Source organism: Barbatula barbatula (genome assembly GCF_947034865.1).
Source record: "Barbatula barbatula genome assembly, chromosome: 7".
Taxonomy (NCBI): domain Eukaryota; kingdom Metazoa; phylum Chordata; class Actinopteri; order Cypriniformes; family Nemacheilidae; genus Barbatula; species Barbatula barbatula.
This window is the reverse complement of record NC_136770.1, coordinates 1,618,397-1,644,913: the sequence shown is the minus strand read 5'-3', so window position 1 is coordinate 1,644,913 and position 26,517 is coordinate 1,618,397. Positions and strand designations below refer to the sequence as shown.

Sequence of the window (26,517 nt, the reverse complement as noted above, 5' to 3'; positions counted from 1 at the left end):
TTTTTTCTTCATAATGTAAGATCTTTATGCACCTCAGTATTATGTAGACACAGTTATGTATATTAATTTGCATTTCTGTCAATAGATCCTCCCAAACCTTTTAAAATAAGTACAGTAACAGCGCAAAGTTTATGGGTTTGAATGCCTGGAACACATACTGGTAATATTTTCACATTAATAATTATGTTAACGTTAAAATGTGTCCATTTACATTTTGTAGGATGCATAAATATATTATGTCATCAATTTCTGATACTTTACTGATACTTTTAAATAAATGAAGCTGTCATTGTGTAAACTGCATGTGTGTGTATGTGTGTGTTCTATTCAACAGTGAATGTCATCAAACTTTAAAAATAAATTGTTTCCATATAGTTCAACAAGAAATAAACTACTATGTGCAACCATACAAACACTACAGACTTGTGTGCAAATGTTGAATCATCATCTGCAATGTGACTAAATTTACCAAGTCTGCAATTTGTTTAAATAAATAGAGTCACCGCCAGGGGGCGACACACAAACATCACTTCAAGTCATTTCTTTGAATTAAATGTTTAATTAACAAGCAGTTCATTCGTTTCTCAAGAATCATTTTTCCCATAATGAACATTTCTTTTTACAAAACGACAGTGAGATCAACCTGAACAGTCACATCCAAGCACCATGTTACATACGGAGGCTTTAACTCGCGTCCTTCAGTGAACAGACTGTAAAAAATACCAGCTAACAAAATAGACAATAACATCAATAGACAAGATGTCAGAATATTTCCCTCAGATTTACAATCTCTCACAAGAACTCGCACAATGTGTCAAGACAACGAAAAGGTGACGGGAAAATTGTACAGAACGAGGTTATGCACAGGTCATAATAACATCATTTTTGTCAATGTGAAAAAAGCTATTTACAAAATGATATCTTACGGTGAGACAAAGTCAGCTGGTCAGGTTGGAGTTTGGCTGGTGATATAGATTCACATTAAACCTTAGGTTGAAACCAGACGTGATGTCTCTCAATGTCTATGATAATGGATGATGAATCGTGTCAATGAATCATTAGCATATGTAAATAATAATTGAGCTATTATATAAAATGAAAGGGAAAACATTCATATTTTATACAATGCAAAATATAAAACATTTGCTACATCATGTACATATGTAACGCTTTAAAATTCTCTGGTATCTGATGTAGAATTCCTTCATGGTTTCTCTTCTGTATACTGCATCTATAGTTTAGAATTTTGTTATAATCACATATCTGTATCATATACAGTACCTGTTTCCATAAAAATAGTGCTAAACTATAAAACAATCCACTTAATCCCGTTCAAACACATTTAGTAGTTTGCTACATCTCAACATTTCAAAAATAGACGTTTAATATTTTTCCTTCTTTTAACATTGAAAGTCAGTGAATTGTTTTACATTTCACAGTTGATATTCAGTTTCAGTATGGCTGTTAAATAAAGAGATACATGTTTTGTAATGGACAACGAGTGTTCATATACTGTATCAACGTCTTAATCCTCCAGAGGCGAAAGACTCTCATCAGCTTTTATTTGATCAAATAAATCCGAAAATGGCAAAAAGAGAAAAACAAGAGGATTCCGACACACGAATCTCATCACAAAACGGCAATCCAAATTAACACGATGATCCCATATTGCTGTCATTGTCATCCAGTAGGGGGCAGTAGATGTGAGCATGGGGGGCTCTAGACCTGAGTCGAGTATGATCTTGTGAGAGAGGGTCTAGAGCGGGTACAGGTGGAATATTCGGAAGGCATGTCTAGACTGCGCTGGAGATGGACCGACGTGAGTGGATGAGCACATCGGGAGGGGCGGGGGCCAGGTATGGCTGATGGTCATGTGATGCCTGTGTATAAAACCCCTGGAACCTGCTAAAACAAAACAAACGAAACGTTTCGGAGAAAGTGTGCGAGGGAGGGGCTTAAAAATGGACGTCAGATAATGAAAGTGACAATATTATACAGTAGAGCATATAGCGCTAACCCCTCTCTATTCGGATGTCAAATGCACCCACCCGTCACCCCTTACCTGAAAGCCACTTAACTTTTCGAGTGGACCTTCTACGCAGGGCATGGCGACCATGGGCATGTTGAGCGGGTGTTCTGGACGCGGGGGCTGGATGGGCGGAGGCATGGCTGGCAGCGAGGGCTGTGTCTGCTGGAAGTTATTGATCACGCACGTGACCTGGAGGTGCGAAAAGAGGACAGCGATGAGAAGAGAAGGTCAACGTCGATTACAAAGATGGCACTATAGGATTATATTTGTATCTGTCCTTTGTGGATAAAGGATTTGAAATCCAGAGCATATTCATCTGTGATTGGACTCGTTTTAAGAGGATGATGGATGGAGTCTAAAGCTGGCAGATAAGCTGCAGGTATGTGCTAATGGTTTGTTTGGACAGTCAGACCTTCACATAGTTGTGTCCCAATTTGCTGTGTCTGCCCTACATAGCATGCTGGGAATAGTGACCGAATGATAAAATACTTCCAGGTGGGTTTTTGAAGGATGCATTAGTTTTCAAGCTATATACCCCACAAACATAAAAAGCTACAGTGAAGGGCAAGAACTTTAACAAACAATAAAATGTATTTCAAATCAAACACCAGAAATGATGTCAGTGACGACTGTCAAATATGCCCTTTAAAGTATGTTTTTTTCACATCAACAGCAAAGTATATACTTTAAGTGCGCACTTTTAGTGACGAGAAACAGTAAGTATACTTCGCTTGTAGTTGTATTTACCCGTTTGATTGAGTAGTGCATAAGATACTATTAATACCATATATTCATTACCATTCATTACTTTTAGTATAGGCCTACCTCAAACTGAGCATTTCAAGCATTGTGCTAATAAGCTTATAAATCCTTATAAGTTCACTTGTGGTATAGTTGCTGTACAAAAAAACCTAGCACCAGTAATACTGCAAATATACCACTAGTACATTGATATTAGTATACTTACACACTTACAGCAAAAGTGTGCAGTGACACATATGCTTTAGTCTGATGGTAACTGAGGTCTAATGGGGCAAAACAAGTATATACTGACAACTCATTTAATGTTCAATTCAATCTTCTAAAATGCATGCACTATATGGTAAAGTAAATGGTGCTAAAGTCTACTACAGTCTGCCTTTGTGAATGTGCTGACTGGCTGAACTTCATACTGAGTGCAGCTCAAATCTAAGATCTCCAGGGATGCCAGATCCTCACCAGAAAAGCGGCAATGGCACCGCCGGTGAGATATCCAGCCAGAACATCAGACCAGTGATTGCGGTACTCAGCTACACGCACAATGCCCACCAGAGTGGCCAATGAGACCAGAGTCATACACAGAGTGGGTTTGGTCAGCCGCGTGCCTTTCGTCCGCCACACCAGTGTTACGTACATCTGCAAAAACCACATGCACCAAACAAACACAGAAACGTTCACAAAAACATTACAATACAGTACACAGAGCACAATATACAGCACGTCGTTTGTAAATGTATGGAAAACCCGAATGAACTACATTCAGGGCTGGACTGGGAAGAAAAATCCATCAATTTGATTGACAGGGGGGAGTCTGTTGCAAGGTGGGGTGAATTTGAGGGGGGTGATGGCATGCATACGTGTCTTTTGCATTCGCGTGCATTCACATTTATAATACGTCCGTTCCGTCCCCGATCTCATCGGCTCTTGTTTGTACTCACCACCGTGTAGACGGCAGAGTACATACTCAGCGCTGCGTCCTTCGAGGGGAAGGATTTGCGTGCGGTGACGATGAGGTAAGGGTTGCCCGTGCACGCCCGCTGCTCTGTAATGTACTGCAGCGGCGAATGACATCCCAGTGCCGTGTAGTTTGGCCGGCACGTGGACAGGAAGTGTGGCGTCTGGTTTCCTGTCACCACCTGTCCTGCGTTAGCAAAGATGGTGGTAGTGAAGAGACCAAAGGAGTACACGCCTAAGAGAAGAAGAAAGACAAAGAAAGAAACTACGATTATACAATCAAGAATAAAAATGTTTGGGAAGAAAATTCGAAGGCTGCTCGCCTCCACGATCCCAACATTGCTTACCCAGAAAACGGACGATTCGCCTTAGCAATGGGTTGAAATAGCAACAGTCGGCCGTAACAATTGTCTTCTCTTGCGTGGCCTCGGGTTTAGTAAAGAAAGATGTCAGCTCCCCCAGCAGTATCTAAAGTGGACAGTGACAAAGCTGAGATTTCTCAAGCGCTCACAGATGAATGCTCGAGGAGGAACACAATATATTTCTGATTCAACTGATTCCCAAAAGTACAAGAGACCATCCATCATTGTCAAAAGATTTCTTGCTTCCATTTCTTAGATTTTATGAGAATATATGAGGGTTTGGTCTTATTTTCATGAGAACGATAGATTCTCATGAATGTCTAAATGTTAAATGTAGCGGCACAGCTGAGACATGCCACTTGTATATATTTAATCTACTTTAATAGCGCAACATTCATAATGCATGACTACTCACAAATGACATTTCTTACTTTGCAGAGGAATGCAACATCTCAGGAAAACCCATTTCTATTGGCCAGACACCATAAATACAATTTATTTAATTTCTCAAAAACATGTTCAAAACCTGTATGCAACCTTCAGTGGAACACAAAAGAAGAGATTTTGAGAAATGCCTCTGTGGTTTTGTGTTGATGTCAATGGGGTTCAAGACTGTTTGGTTATCAACATTCTTCCAGATATCTTCTTTCGTGTTCCACAGAAGAAATACTGTCAAACAGGTTTGGTATGGGGTGAAGAAATGATGAAAGAAGTTTTGGATGAACTGTCCCTTAACTAAGCCATCAAACTCTGCTAGTCAAAGGGTCCTTAAAGAACAATCTCTCGCACATTTTATCGCCACAATGAACCTTTTATGAAACAGAAATCTTAAAGGTTCTTTATGGAACCATCAACAAAAAAGGCTTTTTAATGGTATTGAAGAACCTTTTGAAGCACCTTTATTTTTAAGAGTGTTGGTTTAACCATCTTATATAAAAAACAGAAGCATACATTTATGTCCTCTTTGGGCTTCTGTATGTTTGAAAACTCATTATCTTGGCAGCGTCATTACCAATGTAATTTTTTGCATTGCAAATTAATCAGAATGGCGCATTTGAGAGAAAGAACTGAATGTGAATGGTCTTCAGATGCACGCTACACAACTGCATGAATTATAACAGATTACTGGACGTTCGTACAAAACACATCCGATAATATTAACATCAATCAAAAGAAGTTCAACTAAATGAGCCAAAGGATTGTTATCCTCAGTAAAGTGAGCGCTCAGTCGATTTTTTACTTGACTAAAGGCTTTTAACTACTGAACCTTCACAGGCCTCAATATAAGGTCAGAACGTGGTAAAAGTAGCACTTTTACTGCATTATCTCCCATTTTACATAATAACAATATACTGGACTAAAAATTCTCGCATATCCATTGAGTTCACGAACGGCACTCCATCTCTCTCTCCGTGAGCAAAATGGAAATGATTCATGGACAGATTGAAAGAATGGATCTCAGTGTAACCTTCAAATGTTCGGTGAGGTGCGGGGAATTATTTTTTGTGTGGCTGGTTAAGAGCTCTTGTGAGATAACAGAGAGAGAGAGAGAAAGAGAAAAAAAACGATTTTTCGTGAGAACCGTTTTGACACATGAGAGCGTTCAGCAGAAATGAACAAGCATCCATTATGCTTTTAAATCCTCAACACACATCACAATTAAAACACATCTGCTCTGAAGAGCGTAGGAAAAGACATGCACGGCAGAAACACTTCACAAAGTTCACATATGCAGATATATGAGGGCTGTTTTGTGTAGTTCCACATGATACTGAGGCCGACTCCATCGTACTTCATTGGTTCAGATTCAAACTGCAACCCCCAGGACAACATCATCCCCGCTAAACAGACAGCAAAAGAGCTGTCAGTGTCATTGAAATGAAGACTCGGTGTATAAGACGTCCTCCAGAAGCCGGAGACGACCGGTCGTGAGGTCTTCACAGAGAGATGAATGGAAAGTGTTGGAGTGAAGCGTTCCGATGTTTAATTGATGAAACACTTTCCGAGGGAGACACGAACGCAAGCAAACCAGGATGGCATGTTCGAAGCCCAACGAAATCGATAGCGACATCAAAACACAGACGGGAGAAAAATGAAACAGCGGGAAAGAGAGTCGAAGAAGGTTGAATTGAATAGCCGGCCGTCGGCTTTCACTGGAAACTATATGCTGCGTTTGTTGATGTGCGCTTTCACAGCGGATGGGAACGCTGTCAAACCAGACGCTTTGAAATGAAATGTGGACCACCAAAACACCCTGCGGTTTCCAGATGAAGGTGTCACACCACCGGTCAGAAAATAAACTCAAATAAACCACCTTAAGAAATGTAAATCTTTAGTTTTATGTTGTGGCATCATTGCTTTTCAACGTGAGTGACAACAGCAACTAATGTGGACCATTTCTGGACCAACAGCGGATGTGCAGACGTGTCCAGAACATCTATGTTTAAACATGTACAGTATGTGGGCCATTATTATCCGTGCGAGGACACACGACTGACCTTCACACCAATATGGTACAAAGAAGCACGTTTTGTGGGTCAGATGGGATGCCAGGGGGCAGCTCTTCCACCACCAACTGTTTTTTCACCCAGATAGACAAAAAGTTTTAAGTCTGCAACAAAAGTGCCCCAGGCTGCGACGAAACACGCTCTTTAAAAAATGATGTGAGCCTTGTGAAAAATACCACTTCCTGTCTGAATGATTTGGTTTTACTTTGTCATTTCGTCTTTGGATGGAGCGAGAAACGCATATACATGTTGGGTTCAGACGGTGCTACAAAACCCACATTTACCTCAGATCCTCCGGGAAAACAAGTCCTGTTCAAACAGAGCTAAAAACACACACACATCAGATTCTGTTAGTCTGCGGCTTACTGAACAAACCAGCATATATTTCCATTCTGATCAAGGCTCGATCACGACAACTCACACAAATATAAAATTCTTCATATTACACCCTCTTATCATTCCAAACCTGACTTTCTTTCTTCTGTATGATATATTTTAAACAACATTGACTTTCCCAAAATATCAATACTTTGATCAGGGATTATAAACTTGTACCATGATATATCTGGTAAACAACAATGATTTGCCAATGATAGAACCAAACCTAACTTTACATGTTGCCAGCGGCGCAGTGCCCCCGAGCAGTGACTCACTTTTCTCCTGCCAACTCAATTCTCTCAGTGCTTTTACAGTACAAAATACCTTACTGTGACCTAGAGCTGTTCATTATTCATCACACCACGTCACACTGTATGTCTTCATTTGGATAAAAGAAAAAAAGCAAATCTATGTTAAATAAATAGATTAGCCAGAAAGATTGTGTTATTATTTACTCATCCTCAGGCAACTGTTCCCAACTATATATCAAGCTTCATGACAGTTTGCTTAAAACCATATTTACAGAACAACCTGAAAGACTAGTCTCAAACCACATCGGCACTTCAGAAAGCAGTGTCATCATTCAGGTACATTTCTCCTTTGGTGTTCCATCAAAGATGATCAAATGAGTTTGAAACAATATGTGGGTTTGAATTTGAGGACAGAATTCAGTTTTAGATCAATAAAATGGTTCAAATGACAAATGAATCTAAATTTTGAGTTGATAAAAAAGTTAAACAAAAGAAATACCTGCTCATTTAATATGGAAAGACATATCTTTGTGGGGAGTTGCCATAGACTTCTATTGTTTTTATACTACCTAATAGTATTTCATCCCTTAACCCAATGTTATAATAGTTTGTTAGAACTAAAATTATTAAAACATTTCTGTTACTTAAATTGGATAAAATATCTTAACCCTTAACCTAAAATTATAAACCAAAACTAAAGCTAAATTTGAAATAAAAATAAATGCAACTTATATACACGTAGCATCAAAATATACACAGACGCACACTCACACAAAGGCACAAAATTGCTAAACATAAATATGGGAAACAACAAAAAAAGGTCTATCTCTAATTAAGCATCATTTACGGTTTAAGACATTTGGTCCTCACAGAAGCACGCACAAACATACACTATCTCCTTTAGATCGTTTCACCTTTAATACACTATTGAAACACACACACACATCCACAGCAAGTGGTTTACACAGTCGTCTTTCCCCAAGAACACACTGCTTAAGATGTTCCCGGGTTACATGCTAGTAAATACAATCCATAATCCGTTACACATCACAAACACACATTCAGCACATCACACATCTCATCCACATGCATGCTGTCACGTGAGCTAAATCATTTAAAGAAATCAAACACAAACCGCGGTGCATGTGTCATGATCTTTTGTGTTTATAATATCTGTCGTCAAAAACAGTCCCACAGCCTTAATTATATTTCTAATTATTATTCACATTTATAAGAATAAAATACACATTTCTTCAGCTCTTCTCACGTTTGCTTCATTTTATAACCCTCCATATTTCTTCCTTTACTCCAACATCACCTTCTCTATTTTTTCATGCCCACGTCTCTCTCTCTCTCAGTGTTATTAAATCTGAGTAGTTAAGTCTTGTAAGTGTGTATCTCCGCAGAGAGAGGTTAACCACATCCTTTGGGCATCGGTGTGAACACAAAGATATTATTATGCCATAATAGCCTCCCAAGATAGGTAGGCATCCAAAACATAGACATTGTAATGCAGCTTCCCCAGATACACTCTTAAAAATAAAGGTGCTTAAAAGTTTGTTCACAGCGATGCCATAGAAAAACCATTTTTGGTTCCACAAAGGACGATTCAGCCAAAGGTTCTTTAAAGAACGATCCCTGTATTACCTCTTTATAATCTGAAGAACCTTTGTTCACCACAAAGAACCTTTTGATCTTCAGATGTTAAGGGTTCTTTATGGAACCAAAAGGTATCGAAGAACCTTTTGAAACACAGTTTTTTTAAGAGGACACCCTGTTTTGAGCAAATGTTCAATAACCAGCCCAGCCCATTAGTCCAACCCAGCATGCCATGCGACATCTGTAAAAAACAAATCCAACACTCTTAAAAATAAATGTGCTCACAAAACCATAGAAGAAAGGTTTTGGCTGTACGGTTCCGTAAAGAAGAATCTTTCTGTTACTCAAAAGGTTCTTTGTGGCAAAAAAGGTAAGAAAGGGACGTTTCTTTAAGGAACCTTTGACTGAACGGTTCTCTGTGGAACCAAAAACGGTTCTTCTATGACATCGCTGTGAAGACCCTTTTTAAGCACCTTTATTTTTAAGAATGAAGATGGCAGACAAGCTCTCGCAATATCATGTTGCCAATAGAATTCATGATATGACAGCGATATTTATATTCAAAATATAAATACAAATTCTATGTGAGATTTTCAGTTAGTATTTATGCTTTCAGTCAAATGGATGATTTATACCACGCGACATACAAGATAGTTATTAATCTTAGCGTTTATGGGTAATGCGTACAGTATTCCCAAAGTTTCTATGTGGGCATGAGTTGTCAAAGTTGTCTCCATTTTACAGCGAGCTTCAAAGAGGATCTTTGACAGCAGTATCAAACAACAAAAACATGTTATGTAATTTCTGCAGTTTTTTCCGTACTATCTGTGTGTTTGGTTACGGTGTGGGTTTGTAAGGATCTCTACTGGACCCATTATATAACACCTGATGCTTTTGACATTACCAGCTAGAACTGCTGTGTCTATTCCAGTTCAGAATGTGCTGATTTCAATTTATTACACTCAGCATTTTATTTTCTCCACTTTCAATGTTGCTTCATTCTCCTTTGCATACATTCATAAAAGGGCCGTTCCGTCATTACGTGTGTCAGAATTTGTATTTTTTATATCATTTTAATGCATTGGTTACATAGAAATAACCTTTTACTCTAGATGCACTGAAATGGAAGCGACCCAAATCTAGTTCTCAAATCTAGAAACAAAACATGTGAATTACAGAGTCACTTGACATCTTAAGATTTGAAGAAGCAGCATGTCTCAGTCATTAAACCACTCAGCGGGGTTCAAACGCCTGTTTACAGAAGGAAAAGCCAGAACTGACAAGAGAGACAGAGTTTCTCCTTTCCACTATCACCGTATCCAGATTTTACTCCGGCAAAAGATAGAAACCTCAAACCACCCACACACGCTCTCCCCGAGCCCACACATTCACTCTCGCACACACACAGAGCGCAAACGTTCACTAGCATCCTCAAGACAAAGACACATATTGCACATGTGTATGCGTGTGAATTCAGACTGATGTATGTTTATCTGTGGGTGAATCGCAGGTCATATTTTACACCAGAAAGAAAGAAAATCAATATTTTTACATGAAGATATTGAAGTGAAATAATTTCACATTATATTCATGACAATTGAGCACATTTTCTTCCCTAAATGTCATTACTGCAATGTGTAAAAACTCTCATTACTGTTGGACGATGCTTGTTCTAACCTCCACCTGATTTACTGTAACCATCACAGTCCATACGAAAAACAGCTGAAGACTCACAGACACACCAATAATCCAAGACACTTAAATACAACGACACTACATTGGTACTGCGTATAATGGTTTAAGCGTTTTATTCACATTACTGTACACCAAGATGTATACTCACAATTTTACTTGTAATTGTTCACCAGGTAAATAATACAAATTTGTCCTTATTACAGTAATGAAAATGACAAGTTGCTGTAATACGGTATTTTACCGTTTCAGTGGTGCTCAATCATTGGGAAAATAATGTCATAAATAATACAAAAAGATGCCAGGGCTTTATTTTCATTATATTATACAGTAAGTCACATTATTTTATGAGAAAATAATATAGAAAATGTGGAAATAATATGGAATAATAACTTAAAATATTATATAGTAAATAATAATATCACACAATATAATATCATATAACAATATTTTATATTGTACACTACATTTGCACACATAGATGACAAGATACATCAAGAAATGTCATACTATATCCACAGCTCTCAGCTCTTTCTCTCTCTCTCTCTCTCTCTCTCTCTCTCTCTCTCTCTCTCTTGTCCATATGAAACTGTAGGTGACAGGTGTCACTGTGCAGGCTGCTGTAATCTCCATGCGCAGGGGGAAACATGTTGAGCTTCACCCTCTGCTCTCATTTGCACAGATGATGAATGTGTGTCTGCGCGTGTGAAAACACTAAAAAGTGAAGAAAGCCCTTTGGAAGTCTAATGCTGTATTATCTCACCATCTGTCTCTGTCTGTTTAGACTGAGAAACGTCTGAATTCACATTTCCTCTAATAATGCATCATCTGACACCTCTGGGGAATTTGAATTTCTTCCCTAGTCAACCAAACACAGACTCTTGCATTGACCTCATCTGCGTTCAATGCAGCGCTTCACTGTAGACATCTGACTTTGTTAATGTCACTTTGATCTGAACTGACCTAAATAAAGATGACGCCACATTCCGACCGCATGCACTTTAAACACAGATCATCAGTTCTAAAAGCCAAGAACATTGTAATGTTCATTGCTGCCTAAGCTTTAATGCACACGCCTGAGAAAACTAATCGTAACGCAAATGTGTTGCATTCTTATTGATGCCACACGGGGCGCTATAACAGGAATGAGCCACTTCGGCGGCAGTTTTCTATTTCAGGTTAAGTAACATCATGGCGCAGAAAACTTTGTAGGAAATCTTTTAAAGCAAAAGGGTTTCTGGATACGTGAGTAACATTTGTATTGCATTGTATTTTTTGTTTCTGAGTTACAGTAAAAAAATGTCTTACTGTAAATTCTTACAATGGAATCTGTATGGTTACTGTTCTGTATGTTTCTGGCCATATGATATGATATTATAGACACAATTTGTTGGATCTTTTATTGATCTATCCTGGTAGAAAAAAGACTAGATAAGTTTGGGCCCAGACCAAAATGGCAACTAATTTTAGTCTCAACGAGATTGAACACAACTGGTCATTTAAAATGGCTACCAGTCAAACCAGTTTAAGTGCTCAGGAGGGTCTGAGTAAACATATGTCAAAAATGTTATGTCTTAAATGGGAATCAAGATTTTCCTTTTGGCTGAAATCAAGTCACTGGTTTTCTGTTTGAACACTTTTATTTTAAATAATAAAATGAATGCATTTGTGATAAATACATTTTAGGAGGACATAACCTAGAACAGAAGAACATAGCAGATCAATTATTAAGACATCAGATAGTTCACACACCTTCACGCACGCACACGCGACACACACACACACACACACACGTGACTTTATGAATGAGGGTCTTACCGTAACAGTGGGGATGGCAGTGACCAGTGAATACACCAGAACAGGGGGAGCTTTGCTGTCATCTTCAGGTCCTGGATGCGGCTTGGAGAAGGCTTTATCAAAGCAGAAGAATCCTTGAATGTGCACGGGGAACGTGTCCGTATACTCAAAGTAGTATGCCACGAGAACCGTTCCGGCCATGATCACCAGCTGGAAATAAAACATGATTCCAGTTCAGAGTTTAGAATCCCTTCTAGAACGTGAACGATGAGGTACAGAAACGCATCAGAGAATGAAATCCGAGGTCTCAGGCTGTGAATGAGTAAAGGCGACATGAAATAGGGGCAAAGAAGAGCCAGAAATTCAGCGGTGGCTCTCTATAGAAATAAAATAAGAGACATGGAAGACGCAAGAAAGCAAAAGAGAAGAATTCCACGAGAAAGAAAACAGACAGATGAGAATGATCGAGGATGAGATGAGAAACAGGGGAGGAGGGAAAGAGATGACAATATGTAGAGAGACAGAGAGAGAGAGAGCAACCCTGTGAGAGGAAGATGAGAGCGAGAGAGAGAGAGAGAGAGAGAGAGAGAGAGAGAGAGAGAGAAGAGGGGGGCGTGTGCGTCTGTGCATCTGTGCTCACAGCAGGAGAGGAAATGGGTAGATTGCCGAAAGGAAATATATATTTTTTTAGAAATAGTGCAGAAGAGATGAAAAAGCTAGATATTTTATTATTATTGCGATTTCATTGTTATAAATTATGAAATAGCAATAAGGTCTCAAAAATTCAGTTTCATTTTGGTCAGTAAAAAGTACAAATAGGTTCCGAATTAAACCTAAAGAAATGTTGGTTGTCAGCTTTAGGTAATTAAAATAAATATGATATGAGTTTTATGATATGAACATTATTTTACTGGCCATTACCATCACAGATAACAGTTTTCATATATCACTATTCTGAGAATATGGGTAACAGGGTTGACATTATCCTGAATGAGCCTATACAATCTAGCTGGTTTGGAACCAAATGTTGCTTTATACTTGTTAAAAAACTGTGAACATTTTAAATAAAGATTTAATTTTTAAAGTAATGTTGGTAACAGGGTTGAACAGAAATCGAAAGCACGGCCATTTGGTCTCATTTCACTTTTTTATTTGAATCTTTATTAATTTGATTATTGTTATAATATTTATCTGATATATTTTGATGCTTTACAAATTGAATGTAAACTTTATGATACATCAAATGGTAATTTGCAATGTGTGCAATACTAAAAGTGTAAAAGCATTTGCCCGCACAGTGTGCAAGCAGGACTGGACGATTTGGACCCGTGACCCTCTTGTGTCAGTGTTTCCATTAATGTCCTATAAAACATTAACATCATTTACCTCTGCACAGCGGCACGGCACTCCATCTTTAGGTTTATTTATAGACACAAACCAGATGGTTTCTCAAAAAATTCACTATTACAAACAAGCAATGTTCCCTCCATTGTGTTTTCCGCCTAAAATGTAAACGTTAACCAATCGCTTTGTCAAATGCAGATCTGATGTTTTTAAATGCAGAACTACAGGATCTGAGCAGTAACATTAAGATAAGTGCGTTTTGTATACATCTTATAATGAAATACAATACATCATGTTGCCATTGCTAAACAACGTACCCTTGGACAAACTTTGGATATTTAGACAGCATGGAGAGTTCAGATGCACCATGTGCCATTCAATAATGTGTTCATACGGTATTTCATTTCATGGTTCATATCGCTTCAAACTAGCATTTAGAAAATGGGAATCCCATAAATCACACGACTGCTTTAGATGAAGTCTTTAACACCCAGTGTGTTTTTCTAAACTGTGGTCTAAACTCATAGGTCCAAAAGCCTAAACAAATGAATGAGGATTGCCCATTTTGTTTTCCGTTGCTGCACCCTGGATCAATGAAGGCAGTCACAGAGAGAAGGGGATAACGGCCAAGTACCATTATCCATCTGTGCTCGAGTACTCGATAAACAAATCTTTTCCATTAAGCTCTTTTATAGTCCATTGCCTTGTTATTGCACTAGGATCTTTCTATTGCCGCTTCGGTTTCTTCCTCTTGCTGTGCGCCTTGATGTTATTCCTATAGCTGTTGCACATTAACACCAGTTTTCTCACTCATCTAAAAACCATTTCACATGTCTGCAGCCAGCTTTGTTACCTTAAATCTGCGGGTCGACATTTTAAACACATTTATTTGGCAGAATATTTTATGTCAGAAATTGGTATTCCCTGGAAATTTGACCAATGATCTTGCATTGATAATGTCATGTTATACCAGTTAACAACCCGTACAGACTCGAAACAGTGAATTCATCTAGAAATGAAAATCAAAGCAAGATGTTAAAGCAAACTGAAATCTTTTTAAGTAACACTTGGAAACGGTTTAATGATCTCTCTGGTTAAACACTCCTGGATGGAAATCGTTGCTTCAGGATAAATAGATAGTTGGCAGTGTTACTAAGTTGGCTCATATGATTAAACCAAATGCATACGTGCGAGTTTCAGACAGCACTAAGTGGGTTTGGTCTTGGCTTTGGTTCCTCATGCCTTTCATCACGGGTTGATTCCAAAGCGAAATACAAGCATCTTCAGGTAAATACGAAACAATTTTTTTTCCTTGGAATAATACAGTTGTTCTTATCCAAACATTACAAATGAATGAATGATCTATTCAAATATATAGAAACAAGAGCATATAAATTGAAATGGATTCTCAAGATGAAATAACGGTTCATCAGATGTCTAAGATGAGAAACATTTCTCTCAGTGTGTGTGTTTCTGAAGAAGGTCAACTTTTTAAGAATATGTCGATGTCGGTTGGATTACACAAGGGACTTTTAAAAGGCAACCCCACTTTGTGGCCTCATTTCTCTGAGCGAGTGCACTTGCTTAGTCAGTTTTTACTATTTCAGATATTTGCCAGCCGTACCAGCTTCACCACTGTCAAAAACAAAAGTTCCAATGTGTCATTTTTTGGAGGATCTATTAACAAAAATGTAATATAATATACACAACGATATGTTCAGAGGTGTATAAAGGCCTTACACAATGAAGCGTTATGTTATAACCTTGGAATGAGCTATTTCTATTTAAATACATCGCGTGTCCCCGTACATGGAATTCTTCATGTTCTTTCTACAGTACGGCAGCCCTAAATGGACAAACTGATCTACTAGCCCGTTCTTATCAATCTGCCTGTTGCAATATTGTGTAATACGTACGGCAATGTTCAATTTTGCGTGCATATGATACGCCAATGTTTGCATGCACCTCTGGGGAGAGCGGCCATTTTGAAAAGTACATGAAGAGGAAGCCCTAAAATAATTCGAATTATACTGTTAGGTTTAGGTTATAATATGCATGCACACTAACATTAAGGTCAGGGTTTGGGTTAGGGGACAGGTTAATAAGAAAAATTGCAGTTTAATATGCACTCACACTAAAATTGGCGTATCGTATGCATGCAAAAATAGAATTGATGCATACATATTACACGATATTGCAACAGAGCGTGTTATTTAAATGCAATTGATAAGAATGGGTTCGCTCTACGGAGTGCATTCGTAAATATATGATCTCCTTCAGCAAAGAAGAGAAAACGTGACGACATCTTATTCCTGTTTCAGCCGCTGTAGTGCTTTGAAATGAAGGGGCGGTGGGTTGAGCCGCAACTGTCAACCTCACCACTAGAGGTTGGCGCTAAAATTTCCATACTGCTTCTTTAAACCCCAATAGCTCCTTTAGTTAGTATCGACCCTCTGTTCAGAAAAAACAGGAGTTGCTGTGATATAAAAAGAAAAGCAAACTCAAAGACACATAATCAAATTGTTTAATTTTACCATGGGTGATCCCATCTCCATTTTCTAATAGTTTCTAAAAGTAGACAAGAAGAATAAAATCCCATCACTAAACAAGTTTGATAGTCAAATTATACATTTGTCAGAAAGCTTCAGATCCAGATGTATGGGATAACTGTGCCATCTGCTGTTCACAAATATATATTTGAAAGGCTGCTGGAATAAAAAACACATCAGACTATGTTTTATCTATAAGCATTTCTTCCATTTTTCAGGTCTAATGTCAAAGCACAGTAATCTGAATTTGGCATGAAAATGAAAGATACAACCAACACATGTCTGCCCAACAAGCCTGTTGCGTCCGGTGTAGACACGGTGTCAGACGCTTCTGTATTTGGTGTCAATACATTTACTGTGTTTTGGCAGACTTTACTTACATGAAGTGTGTTAGTTTTACATGCGAGACTGCTGTGGTAGACAGATGGCAGTGATGCTGAAAGTTGTCATCCAGTGTTCTATTTACAGAAGAACAGCGGCTCTTTTCTTTCTGTTCTGACGCATCCGCTCTTTAATTAAATCACATTACAGAAATACTCAAATCTGCTCAAACAATATTCAATATGAAGTCAAATATTCAAGGTTAAATCAATATTTGGATATTTCACATCAAATATTTATATATACAGAATAATAAAATCTTCTACATTCAAGCATTTTTTGTTTGGTTTGATTTTGTTAAGAAATAATAAAAGTCAGTCAATTTTGCAAAAAATCGTAAGGATTATTTTGGGATAATCTTACTGTATCCTATTATAACTGAGCATTTATGGAAACCACACGACTGCATTTAATACAAAAATACACCTGAAATATGCTGCACATACAGTATTTTCTATGACATTTAAATGTTATATTTAGCAGTTTGTTGATCTTATACTTTGCTTCATAATTTGAATGAAACAAAGCGATGGTGAAGATAGTGTAGGATCAAACTAATAAACACCAATAAAGTCTCAATAAAGCTCATGTAGGAAGTTCAATGATTCCCACACCATGCTAAAATAACTCATCTCAGATGAAAAATCAAATTGGGTCTGTAAAGGTCTGTATTGTTGTCTGCTACATCAACAGTTATCTGAATGTTGATGTAAGACTTCACAGATAGTATTTTAAATGGCACCTAAACTGTATTTTTAAAAAGGAAATGAGAAAACATTGAGAAATCGATGTCATATTTTTGTAGAAATATGTACGTTTACATTTACATTCATGCATTTGGCAAACGCTTTTATCTGAAGTGACTTACATTGCACTCTCCTATACATTTGTTTCTAAATACGTGCAGTATTTTGTGCTCTTCTAAATCCCTTTTTACAGGCTCAAACATAGAGAGATTTGTGTGATAGATTTGATCTTTTCTATTAAAATTTCATCTAACATTGTACCAGCATTTTTATTATGAAACGTTACATGTAAACATTAACTTGAGTGCATGTTAAACCAGTATAATATGCCTTACACCAGTTTATTTCGTCCAATGACATGTTTGACTTGCAGTTCTCTGCAACACATTTATCATTGTATTCTTTATCTAGAATACATCTAGTTATCTTGCTTTTCCATTACGCCGTGATCATTTTGATCAAAGTCAAAATCCTTCCTTTTGGCAACGATCTCCATTTGTTCCGCCCACAACTGTAGTCTCGTGAAATGAGTCTCTCTCATCTCTGGTCTCATCTTCAGCAGCAGACACACTCAACATCAAGGAGTTTTCTCCTTTGGGGGACATAAGCGAGTACTTAAAAAATGATCCTTAACAAAACACGTCTCAGAGATTACACGAATGATGACCAGTGGGATCTTGGGCGAGCTCAAATCCCGGTAGACATTATTTACAAATCGAAGACTATATCACAATTTAGCTTTTGCTTGGGTGTTCTTAAAGTAGTATGAATAAGGGAATAATCCCCCCCCCCCAAAAAATGTAATGAACATCCCTGTCATCATTTATTCACGCTTAATTATTTCACACCTGTCTGACCTGTTTCTTCTTTCTACCGTGAAGCAAAAGTGAGCACTAAAGCTTCAAAGATGCAACAGCACAATATCATAGATGCAATGATCCGATAGCAGCAAGAACATTATAAGGAATGGCTCAGCCTCGGATATCAGACATCTTCATTATACTTACATGATGCCTTTGAATATCTTTAAATCTTAAAAGCCCCGGTCCACACATATTCTTCACAGCGTAATGATCAGTACATGAGAAGTGAATCTATAAATCATAGTCCAAACTATAAAACAAAGATGAATAATAAAAAACCTCAAAAGAGGAACTCGACTAGAAACATCTACAAACAGGAAAAAAAGCCCTGTCTTCATTGATGTGTGCATCCCGTCTGAGAAACTCAGAGCTGAGGAATCCTCAGGCCTTTAATGTGCAGATAACATTCGTCCCACGGCGCTGAGACGGAGCATAGAATGAAACTGAACTGAAACAGCTTCAAGGAAAGTGGAATGAACAATGCCCGAGACAATTTTACCAAACGCGACTGATAATGAGATGCAAATGTAGAACAAAGGATTATGGGTCACAGGGGAGGACTGGATTCCAGCAGAGAGCGCTGCAACGGTACTATTTCACTAGTGGCTATGAGCAAAAATGAACACCACTGGTTCCCAACAACTACTGACTACAGAACTTTTGAAAATGAAATGCCATCGAAGGTGCTTTCTCTAGTCGGTGCGCAAAAGACGCAAAATGTGAATCGACCCTTATGGCTTACACTGTTCCTAAAAGGAATAGTTCACCCAAAAACTAAAATGTTGTCATTATTTGCTCACCCTCCAGTTGTTACAAACCTGTTAACAACTAAGCCGTTTGGGTCACCATTGACTTCTATAGTAGTCTTTTGTCCTACTATGGGAGTCAATGGTGACCCAAATGGCTTAGTTCCAAACTTTCATTAAAATATCTTCATTTGTGTTCAGCACAACAAAGAAGTGTCTACAGGTTTGCAAGGGTGTCGACACGTCCCTACCAATAACTTTAACCAAACAATTAATCTACATATATATATATATATATATATAACCTCCGATGTCCTTTCTGTGTCTAGTTTTTTCACTAAATACTTATTTTAATCTACATTTATCCAGGAATCATTTAATTGAAATTAAAAATCTTTTACAACCGAGTACTGCTAAAATAGCGCCGCTTTTGGTACACAGATATTTTAAAGAGATAGCCGACCCAAAAACTCAAATTTGCTGTTTATTAACTCAACCCGTCCATCCTTAGGTGACATTTTTCTTGAGTAGAACAATAAAGAAGATTGTTTGGTAAATCCGCAGCCCTCTTTGCTTCATATAATCCACCTGTCTAAGATCTCCTAAAGCACATAATTCCAACAAAAGCGGTTCTTGGTGACATATTGACGTCTTGTGAAGCGAATAGATCGATATTTGCAATAAACTGAAAGGCCTTTTTTTAAAATACGAAAAGTACTGTACAGCCTCAGCCACACGTCCTCATCGTGATCTTGTTCATGTAGTATTTAGATGGCATACCAGCTTCTGGTGCATTTAGCGCCACCTGCAGAAAGGGACATTTACATGTGTGAACTTTCCCTTTAAGATCCGTTATCTGCAATGAGTCCCGCCTCCGTAGCTTATGTCACTAATAGGATTGGCTTTGCCTTTCTTGAGTCCCGCCTCTCGAACCACGTTGCCTTGCCTTCTCTCGCTAAAGGCTGCAGCCGATTCGCTTGTACAAACTAAGCACAGTTTATTGACAATTTATGATCCAAATGAGGTTTCTGTCTAACTGTTAGTGATTATTTCTGCTGTGTGAGGGAATCATCCAGGTCATGTATAACCTGAATCATGAAGTAAATCACATGTGGTTTAATGGTTTATGCTTTTAACTCCTGCATTCTGTCTAACATGTTCATTTGGCTCGCAGGTCTTTGGAAAGCCGGGAAATGTTCTTTTGTGTTTGCACGAGAACATCAAATCCAAAATATCTATGCAAGACCGATGCAAACATTTGGTCTGAAAGCTTGGCTGACTCGGTTACGGGCTTTAGGCGATTGAGAGGATCTGCTGTCAAATGCTCATTAGCAGGATTAATTAAGAGCGCCTTTCAGGGTATTTGATGTCCTCTGAGCCAACAAAGACTCAGGAATGATGGGATGTGGGAAGATCACAGATAAATATAGAGGTCACGGAGTACAGTATACCGTGAGTTCCAAAGATGGCAGTATTTTCACGCTAAGGTTCAGTGACTAGTTTGTAAGGTATATCTAACCGTAATGTGTTTGCTGTTTGGTAGTATTTTTTCTGCAGAATTGAAGGAAAACTTTGTTGTATTTCTCTCCACAGTTTATTAAAGACGGCAGTGCTTTCTCCCCCAAATAATTGTCTTTCATAATAATTCATAATAATAATAACACCCTGTATATCACCAACAGAAAATCACACACTGTAAAAAAAATTACTGTAAAATGGAGAAACATAAATATACCATAAAAATGTTTCCTGTAAAATTACAGGATAAATATTAAATTGTTTTTATTATAATTCTTTTGTCTTTTTCTGTAACTTTACTGTAAAAAATTGAAATCTTGTAGAAAAAAAACAGCTGGAGCACCAGAATTAAACCTAACGTCAATTACATGTAACGTGCAAAATTACAAAATTTCCCCGGTTTGCTTGTAAATTAGCTGTCTTTTCTGTAAATTTACGTTTTGAACGTATTTTAAAAATACATAAATGATCTGTAAAAAACTGTAAAATGTAGTTTTTGACCTTTAACATGGAAAATCTGCAAAAAATGACTTCTGTAAAGTTACGTTATATAAAAGTAAAACAACAGCTTTGATGCAAATGGAAACAAAATGTTGTCGTTGTAAACCTGTATACCGGTGTACACCAACATAACTTAGATAGAGAGTTACAGTATTGTTACGAAAGATGAAAAATGTTATTTCAGACTAAATATAAGCAATTAAACATGAGGATGTAGATAGGAAGATGGGCTAACCCGAAATGCTTTGAAAGATGAACTGATGGCTCAAACAGGAGTAGAAAACAGAAGTCACAACTCACCTCCACGAAGAGAAAACATGGCACAATATATTTGCTCTTCTTGATTCCTCCACTCACCACAATTCTCCTTCTGTCCATCTCTGCAGTATATCAGCGAGACACCTGGAAAAACATACACAGAGAATAGTTGATTTGTATAGAGGACGGACAACTTTTTTTGATGATCATTATACAAATTGCAAAACTTGAGGAATTGTTCATTCTTTTGATTAAATCATGGGACATGTTACACCTCAAAGTTTCGTGCAGCTTTAATGTCTTCATCTTTCACCTGGATCGTGGATGCAGACATCTTTTTACCTTTAAATGCAACAATGCTACTGTCCTTAATAAAATACCCCATAAGAAAGAATCTCTTTAATATCTCGATTGTTTCTTATAGACATCAATGAGATTTCACGGAGAGCAACTGGAAACTTTCATTTACTTCTGATCTGCATCTCAAATATTTCTCCTGAGAAAAAGAGTCAGAAATCTCTCATTTCTTTATATTTCTCCCCAGCGATTTTAGGAGAGACATCTGAGACCAAGTTGATACTTAAATGAAACACAAGTGAGGACTCCACAAATCTCCAGAGCTGCAAAAGAACAACATCTTGGCAACATTTTCCTGTGGATTCGTGTCATACTGTATAGGTTTCCCTACTGCAAAATAAACAGACAAAGTAAAAAAAAGATATTCTACAAACTGTAGCCTTGCGTGTCAATCTGTCCAAATATGGGAAGTGAAAATATCTTCAACTCTTACTTTAAAATCCAACCTTTCAGTGCAAGGAACATTATCAGCACAGCGGCTGCAGAGGAACTGAAATCCCACCGTGACAGAAAGATGAGTTATAACATAAGACAAGAAACTTAGATTTGGGATTAGAATCTACGTCCATCAATGAACGAAGAGACAGAGAAACAGAGCCCCGAGAGAGCCGTATCCGCTCTCTCTTCTAAGTTTTATGTGTGATGACAAACACACACGCACGCATATGTCTCCCTCCGGTCAGAACAGATCGTTTGAAGACACTAACAATATGAATATAAGCTCTTTTCTACGACTGTGACAGTAAGATGACTTTTATCTTATTTGCACCATTGTTATATAAAGCAAGAGGAATGGAGGGATAAAAACAGATGAATAAAACATGAGGTTGGGCTTCTGTCTTCAGCGCTTGCTCCTCAGGCCTGCAGCAAACAGCACCAAACATCTTGTAGCCGTCGCCGTTTACGAAACTCAACAATAACAAAAAAAACAGAGGCTCAGATCGAAAAGAGAATTCATTTATTATTGCCCGTATTAAAATGAGGAACAAGATAGTTTCTACTCCTTGTTTGTGTTCTGAAGTTCTTCTTTAATGTTCGTAGGGATCTGGCGGGTACATAAGTATGTAAGATAGGGGGGTGCCGAACCAGTGGTGGTCTTGCAGGCCAAGAGCAGGGCTTTGAATTTGATGCGAGCGAATAATTTAACTGGTGAAGCTGGTTGACACTAATGATATTTTGGTTCAAGCTGAGTGTTCAGATATACGAAGAGTTTTTCAGAAATGTTCACAATGTAGGGTTGAACATAGTACAGTATTTTCATTGCTTGGCTTCCTTGAAGAAGATTTATATAAAACATGCTGGTGACGTTCTGTAGGAGGGTTTGAAGGAATTAAAAGTTATGACAAAAAGACAGAAACCACTTTCAAAGTAAAAGTTGACGATTTATTTCTTACAAAATTAGCGTGAGTTGTTCTTTCAATTAACAACAGCTTGTGATAAATGGTCACCATACTGAAAAATGGATCGCTGCGTTTAGAGCAAACACACAGTGCAGGTGTACTTGCTCAAGCGATCCATCTTCAAAGGGAAATCTAATGCACTCCTTGTGACACATCTGTGCTTCTGAACGCCTTATAACCCTATTTAGGCGAGAGAGAGAGAGAGAGAGAGAGAGAGAGAGAGAGACAGAGAGAGAGAGAGAGAGAGAGAGAGAGAGAGGAATTCAGGTCAATGCTAAAGAGGACTTCAGAGGTGCACATGGGACAAATAGGACCAAAGAGTGGAACAAGATAAGAAAAGAAAACAAGAGAAGAATCTCCTCCAGCACTTAAGCACACATCATAACCTTTGTAGCAACTAGGTTTTTTATTGAAGCACTTATTTCCATTTAAAGGTGAAGGGTGTCATTTCTTTGCCAGCAGTGGCATCAAACAGAATTGCCACAGAAGCTGTTTATTTGATTGCAGGAAATAATAACATTTGTTCAGCCGATGTCGTTTAAAGCAGCGCGACCTGATTGTTCCAACAATAAAAGTGTGTCTGAAAGAATCATTAACTTGCCAATTTTGTTTCTTTCCAATAGTGGCACAAAAAGTACATACTTCACCTTTAAAGTGATAGTTCACTCAAAAATGAAATTTCTGTCGTCAATTACTTATCCTCAGATTGTTCCAAACCTGTGTAAAAAACATTCTGCTAAACACAAAGGAAGATATTGGAAGAATGTCAGTAACTAGACTGATTGCATCTCCCATTGACTCCCAGTATATGGGGGATGAGATCTGTTTGGTTACTGAGATTCTTCGGAATATCTTCCTTTGTGTTTAGCAGAACAAAGACATTTATACATGTTTGAAACAAGGGTGAGTAATTGACAGCAGAATGTTTGGGTGAACCATCTCTTGAAAATCCAAATAATAATTTTGCTGAAAATGTACACGCACTCATCCAACCTGTTTTAGACACGTAGTGTACGATACTGTATACAAGTGTTATACCATCCATCAGAACATTCACACATGAGATCTCTTTAATATCTCATTTATGTTTTCTAGACTTTATGTGGAGACATTAAATGGAGAGCAAATGGAAACTTTTGCTTGAGTCCCATCTGCGTATCAGATATTTCTCAGAAGAGACGTCGCCAATGTCTCAAACTGAGCTCAGATGTGTCAAGTCTGCCATTAAAGGCAATATTAATGAAGATCTCAATATGATATCTCAGTATTGAACACATGGCATGTTAGTCCATATCTGAATATATGAACGGTTCTTCAGATCAGATCAAGTGATTATTTTTCAATCTTTCAGCTCTCTTGCATTTCAAACCCCAGCAGGGAGTCAAAGACGTGTCCTTCATTCATTCAGTATGATGTAACCAGAATGGTTATGTTAGCGCTTAAATGCTCAGGGTACAGATTCAGATACAGACACGCGGGTCCTGCGCATCAGACATATTGCACAAATACTCTGTACCAGCTCCAGACATGGCTCAGGCTGCTTTAGTCTATAACAACTTTAAATTTCACATAATCTCATGCGTAGTGAGATCTTAAAAGTGTGGTCCGCATCACATCTTATTCTGTCCAAGATCAGCCAACCTGAACAGTACAAGATCATTTGATTGAAATGAAAAGGAACCAGCCATGATTCTGTTTTGTTGTACGTGTCATTATTGGAAAGGGTCATTCGTGGTAATGCATGTAGACCTTTCATTAGAACCTACTATCCATCCAAAAGTATTACATATTAAAAACAAAGTTAACTCTAAGGTGTTCCTCATCTTTTGTTTCCATTTACTTGCTATAAACCACACTGAATATCTTTAAATTATACCACGGGCTCTTGAATGCTTCATTCTGATTGGCCGATGAATGTTGTGCATTATTGTTCAGTTAAACGCACACCTATGAAGTAGTTCCAGATCTGTCGGCCGAATTACAGTTCAATATCACTGCGCCCAGTTTAACTGAATAAGGTTACTAAAGCACATATCAAAGTTAACGGCAAACTACATGACACAATCAGTGGGTTAAAGACAAAACATGAAAATAACAAAAACAACAGTTTTAAATTCATCTGTGGAATGAGTAAACAGGACTTTAAACACACAGCAGCAAGCTTTCTATGCCACTGCGAGAAACGCATATGGCGCAGAAATCTCTGTATCGCATTTTTTCTCCTTAAAATGTTCTTATATGACAGGGGTGTTGAATACGACAAAAACAATTCAAATATAGATTCATGGCTTTTCTCTCTTAATGAATCGTGTGGAGGTGCACTGTCTGTCTTCCTCTAACTCTCCTATAACTGCATATGCAGGCTCAAGCAATGGCTTCAGATGAGATGCGTAAGAAATTAATCCTACCAACAAGTGCATCCCAGAAAAATACCTTACACATGTCTTGAGATTAAACATCTGAACAACGTCTTGTGGTATCGTGGAATAAGCAGAATATTTATTCAACAAATCACAAGTGTGGGGAGGCATTAGAGAGAGTTGGTAACCACTGTAACACTCAAGACAAAATTTTGAATGGATGCTGAATAGTTCGTGATAATACGCTATGTGTAGAATTTATACAATATCAATAATCGTTGGTTTCTTTATATCGCGGTAATGGCTGATACAGTGACACCCCCACCAGTAGCCTTGCATACTTTGTCAAATCCAGTGATTATTTAGACCGGTTCACCTCAAAAACAAGAGATTTGCACATGAAGCCAGACAAACAAGTTGGACGTTGGCACTGGCAATTTTATTCATATTCATCATGTAAGAGAACAGACAGTGGGGGTCAAGACTGACACTCGAATTCGGAGGATGAGATTATAGCAATGCATTAAGGCTTCGTCTTCACCCGCACACACAGATGTACGTTTCTTCACTAAGCAGATACTTTTATCCACATATAATTGATCGTACAGATTGCATTTCTTAGAAAAAATTGTTATAGATTACACAAGAGACAACTAAGACTTGATTTAGTATCTACACTATGAGACACACACTTTGAGTACAGAAAGTCCAACACACATACTGCAGGAGGCAGAATCTTTCCTCTCCTGACTCAGTTTGCCTGCGAAACTCTTTGCATCAAGCCAAAGTCTCTCTGTGCCGCTGCGCTAGAACTCCTCAATGTGGGTCAGAACCCGAAGACGCGAGGTTTCTCCTGACAAGAGCTCGATCGAGTAACGCCTCAGTTGCCTTTGCGTTCAAACGCTCTGAATCTATTACATCTGCCCACTGCACATGTTCACCATTACAAGACTTAAGAGAGAGAGAAAGAGAGAGAGAGCTTACCTCTAATGGTTGTACTGTAGGTGTGATAGGAGTGAAGGTGCTATATTAAAACCATTTTGGCTAGATGTGAACAAATGAACCGGCAGCCACCTGCCTAAATCAGCTGTCTGTGTGAAACGCAGGCTGTCTCTTCGGCGAAAGCATACTACCACACTTCTCTCTCTCTTTCTCTCGACACACAC

At 38.1% G+C, this 26,517-nt stretch overlaps 1 protein-coding gene across 2 annotated transcripts; it reads right to left on the bottom strand.

Moving 5' to 3' along the window:
* Positions 1 to 546: 546 nt before the first annotated feature.
* plppr2b (phospholipid phosphatase related 2b) lies at positions 547 to 26,517 on the bottom strand. 2 transcript variants are annotated; one of them, XM_079460605.1, is made up of 8 exons: positions 26,336 to 26,517; positions 21,277 to 21,378; positions 12,350 to 12,538; positions 4,090 to 4,210; positions 3,727 to 3,977; positions 3,248 to 3,424; positions 2,063 to 2,218; positions 547 to 1,905 (listed from the first exon to the last, which is right to left on the bottom strand). In XM_079460605.1, the coding sequence occupies exons 2-8, from the start codon at positions 21,352 to 21,354 to the stop codon at positions 1,870 to 1,872; spliced, it is 1,008 nt and encodes a 335-aa protein (XP_079316731.1). In that variant the 5' UTR covers positions 21,355 to 21,378; positions 26,336 to 26,517; the 3' UTR covers positions 547 to 1,869. The 2 variants fall into 2 exon arrangements, with proteins under 2 accessions (XP_079316731.1, XP_079316730.1); XM_079460604.1 differs by having other exon boundaries at positions 547 to 1,902; positions 2,079 to 2,218.